Source organism: Ruditapes philippinarum, unplaced genomic scaffold (genome assembly GCF_026571515.1).
Source record: "Ruditapes philippinarum isolate M1 unplaced genomic scaffold, ASM2657151v2 ctg12913_1_1_1_1, whole genome shotgun sequence".
Lineage (NCBI taxonomy): Eukaryota > Metazoa > Mollusca > Bivalvia > Venerida > Veneridae > Ruditapes > Ruditapes philippinarum.
This window is the reverse complement of record NW_026862646.1, coordinates 9,725-14,524: the sequence shown is the minus strand read 5'-3', so window position 1 is coordinate 14,524 and position 4,800 is coordinate 9,725. Positions and strand designations below refer to the sequence as shown.

Below are 4,800 nucleotides of genomic sequence, written 5' to 3'. Positions count from 1 at the left end.
AACTCCTTGTTCTGTATTGTTTCTCATGAGAAGCCAATGCACCATTGTGTATATTGTAGGTATAACATAAACAATTAAACATTAACACGGAAGAATATTCTGAAATGCATCTCAAAAATTTACAAAAATGTTGTTTTAGCTCACCTAATTATCATTAAGTCACCAAGTAGTAAACCAAACATATATCTTCAGATAATTTCGTACGCCAACAAATTAATTTCTTTACTTTTTTATTTCAACAAGACAGCACAGTTATATATAAATATTCCCTAAAACCACACAAAACAAAAATAAAAACTATTACACAGTTTCTCTTTACTAATTTTTGTGAGTACAAGAAATACTAGAACTTTTTGGAATATTTAAAGATTTCAAAGTATTTTTATTGACAAGTAAAAAATAATTGATATTTAGCTACTTCAATTCCATAGATATTGAATAAATAGCGATACATGTATGTCAGTTTTGGAAACTCAAAATAAAGAACTAAAAGTGGAAACTAATAATGTTTGTACATAGTAGTTACAAACAAAATACTTTAGGTGTGAATGAGCAAACAAAATAAGTTAAAGGATAAAAAAACATTTAAGCAAATACACTGAAATTGAAAAAAGTGCTTTAACAATTACAATAATTTTGTGTCTCACATAGTTTATTAAAGCAGTCTATGGTTATAGATACTGACTTGTCATAGCATTCAGTAAGACATCGTTAATTTGATGTTTGCTCCGGGAGAGCATTGTTTATGTCATCTTCTATTCCTTGCATTACTTCCTGTAGACGCTTCTTGCGATCATCAGCCGACATGCTGTCGATTGGGGAAGACAAAAAAGCATACAGTATGCCAATCTCTGAATCGCTTTCCACAATGTAATCCTGACATATACGACCAAAGTTTGACCATCCCTATAAAAACAAGAGAGTCATTACAACCCTTATATATATCGCTCACATGATTATTAAGAGACTAAATTATTATTGTTAACAATGAATGCAAAGCAGAAATAAATGTCGTTATCTTAAACTGACATTATAATGTTCACAACTGAAGTTTTTTTTACATATATGAGCTGTCACCTAGTTGTTTTCAAAGATGAACCATATACGAATTTGGCATTAAATAATTTCAACAACCTTCTTTACACATTTTTAAGATATTTGACGTTTAAATATTACATTTATAGTGTAAATAACTTTTTTTTTCCATATTTGGGCTTTGTGGCCTAGTTTTTTCGCCAGATGACCCATATTCAATGAAATCAATAAATCATCCTTTCTGATCAATATCCAGTCCATTTGAGCTGAAAATATTGTATCTTTAGAGAAAACAAGACTTTTCAATATTTTAGCTGGGTGACCTAGTTAAATTTTTGACACCAGATATCTAACTGTATTTAAACTTGAGCCAGACATCATGTAAATAACCTTATGACCAGGACATTTTGACCGAAACGATAGATTCTCGAGTGTAAAAATGATTTCTCAATATTTGGGCTGTCTGACCTGTTTTATAACCAAAGACGACCCATTTTTAAACTAGAGCTAGAAATCTTCATAACAACCTGTTTTACTTATATCTAGGATATTTTGGATAAAACAGTAGCCACTAGAGTGTTAACATGGGTTTTCCTTATTTCGGCTATGTGACCATCTAGTGTTTACAAGGTTTTTCTATATTTTGACCCCCGATGACTCATATTCAAACTTGAGCTAGAGATTATCTTAAGAAACTTTTTGTAATGTTCAGGATATTTAGACCAAAAAAGTAGCCCCTAGAGTGTTTACCAGGTTTTCAATATTCGGGTTGTGTGACCTAGTTTTTGACCCAAGATGAACCTTATTAGATCTTTCCTAAAACCAATATTTGAAATTGACCTAGACATTACTCATTACTCTTTTTCTTCTATTTTTGGTATATCTGACCTTGCTTTGTGGCCACAAGAGTGTTATCAAGATTTCTCTATTATTAGCTCCTGTGACCTTGATGAGATGACCCATGTTCAAACTCGTATGAGCAATTGCTTGGACAAATATTCTGATCAACTTTGGTGACAATTTTAGGCAAAAATGTGACAACAAGTGTATAAACACACTTTATGTGGACGGACAACAGACGACGACGGACGAAAGACGATGGTCGACGGTCACTCAACGATCATAAACTTCAACCTGAGTCTGCTCATGTGAGCTAAAATAATGAAAGTATGATAAGAACGTATCATAATAAAGACATGACAATATCCACAGCCAAATTATAATAGCTATCACAATTATATGTCATACATGGCTGGATAAGACAGGTATCATAAATATTTTCTGCGTATCATATGTATTCCTTAAACAGATTTTAATGTCAATGTTATCTATCATCTCATTGGTTAAGTGCAGTGTATACTTTTTGAAGAAAACTATTCATTAATGAAAATGTAAGTATAAATATAAATTTGAATTAATCAAATACCTGTTCACTCCTGGAAATAGATTTTTTAAATCGTTCAGCATATTTTGAGTTCTCAATTTTCTTTAGGTAAACTTCTCCTGCATTGGTATCATTTTTTAAAAACTCCAGGACGGCTGCCATGTTACACCAAAATTGAATGAGTCTTGTGAATTGCTTGTCTACGTCTCCGAGATGAGCTGAAGCTTCTCGAAGACATTCTGCATTACCAATACCAACTGAAAAAGAATGTACTTAAAGTAAGTCAACACTTCACGCACTAAAAAACAATGTGTTTTAGTTTATTTCATAAATCAAGACCCTGATGAAAATTGAGAAAATTCTTTATGCGATTTAGTTTTTGTTTCATTTTTGGGATAAGCTTGCAACGATACATGAACCTCATTATTTAAACACACGTTCTTCCCTTTAAATGTTAAATGCAAAGAATAATCAAAATACCCTCAGCCATGGCAAGTGTACGAATTTTTGCTAGCCTTTCAAGAGCATTGACTCGTTCCTCGCACATACGACCGATCATATCCTGGTTTTTTTCAAGCATCTTCTCAACATTTATCTGACTATTTTTGAATGCTTCTTGTACAGATTTGACCTAATTAAAAGAAATAAAGAGAAGTACACCTTAACTGAAAATCGTACGTGGCATTAAAACTCCTATTTTAAACATATTACAAAGATATGACCAACAATATGAATGAATTAAGTTAAGTATCCCATTTCCATATGAACAATTTGCGCAAAATTGCTTTTTTTTCTGTTAGTATTTTATAACATCATTAAATTGAAAAGGCACAACTGTAGTAACTTTTTAACAACAATTTTACTAAATAAAAAAGGAACCAATGGCTTGTAGTATGCTCTTAATGTATGAGATCAATCACAAATTATAGCAACAAAAATGTAATTGCCTGGCAATATCATTTTGCATCAAAATGTTGCACGTTTGATTTTTTTGTTGGCTACTTAAATGTGATTTATTCATTTTATACCTGCGATTTTTTCTTTTTTCCTCCAAATACACTTTTAAAAAGATTAACCCCTGCGCTAATAACTCCAATAACTGCCTCGATGCCTCCTCCAAGTGCTGTACCAGGAGCAATAGCAGCGTCAAGAAATGAACTATTTTCATCATCATCCTCTTCTTGTTCTTTGATAATATTGACTGCAAAAAGGGTTAGCATTTTCAATATGTCTAACAGAAATCAAAGTTGATTGTTACTTTAAATGATCGGTGATATGAAATCAAAGCATAAACACAGACACTATTCAAAAAACACTACAATAAAAATACATTTATTGCACTCCATACTGGTCTTATTTTTCTGAAGTTCTTATTTCTTGGTTGGAGAATTAACAATAAGTGACCGAAATTACTCTTAAGAAAAACTCATTTCCTGAAATTTAAGTCATTTCTTTAGTCGGATATTTCTTTACATTATTTGCAATTCTTTTGAACTATTATTCAAAATCAAACTTTTGAACTTTTACCTGATTCTTCCTTCATCTGGTCTCTGTATTGCTTTAAGTTTTCTAACTCTTTGTCCATTTGTCTCTTCTCTTCTTCTAACATTTTCTCTTTTAACTTTGAAGCTTTTAACATATCTTTTTCCCTTTCCATTTCTATTGTTCTTCTTTTTTCTTCATCGATAACTTTTTTGTTCTGTTCAACTATTGTCGCCATGTTTCCCTGAACTTGAGCTTGTATAACATGGTACCTTGAAACAATCAAGGCTTAATTAAACGAAGGTGAAACCTTGTGTACGTTTTGGACTACTTAAATAAGTTATTGAAATAGGTTAAATGTTTAAATTATAAAATTATGAAATAAATAAACACAGAATTAATTTTATTAGAATTTTTATGGCATTTATTGTTCTTGCTTGTGACCTTTTTATCTATCTAACATACACGAGTTTCAATATAAATCATACCTTTGTTGTGTATTTTCGGCCTCTTTTTTCATGTCATTCGCCATATCGAGAATTTGACCAAAACAGTCAAATATTATGTCTCTATCCTAAATAAAAATGTTTAACTATGATAACTTTATAACACTAACTCATTTTTTATGCTCCCCGAAATATTTCGGGGGAGCATATAGTCGCCGGGTTTTCCGTCCGTCCGTCAGTCAGCCCGCCGTACGTCCCGAATTCGTGTCCGTCGCCTAACTTTGTTATTTGAAGACGGATTTTACAACTATTTCACAGAAATGATCACCATATTGAGAGACGTGTTGAGCGCAACATTTAGGTCGCTACCTTGAAGGTCAAGGTCACGGCATGACCTTGCAGCAAAATCGTGTCTGGCCCATAACTTCGTTATTTGAAGTCAGATTTTACAAC

At 32.1% G+C, this 4,800-nt stretch overlaps 1 protein-coding gene across 1 annotated transcript; it reads right to left on the bottom strand.

The window, feature by feature from the left end:
- LOC132719699 (uncharacterized) lies at nucleotides 1-4,540 on the bottom strand. The gene is made up of 6 exons (XM_060703534.1): nucleotides 4,390-4,540; nucleotides 3,947-4,173; nucleotides 3,448-3,620; nucleotides 2,900-3,050; nucleotides 2,462-2,676; nucleotides 1-906 (listed from the first exon to the last, which is right to left on the bottom strand). The coding sequence occupies exons 1-6, from the start codon at nucleotides 4,431-4,433 to the stop codon at nucleotides 712-714; spliced, it is 1,005 nt and encodes a 334-aa protein (XP_060559517.1). The 5' UTR covers nucleotides 4,434-4,540; the 3' UTR covers nucleotides 1-711.
- Nucleotides 4,541-4,800: the final 260 nt, after the last annotated feature.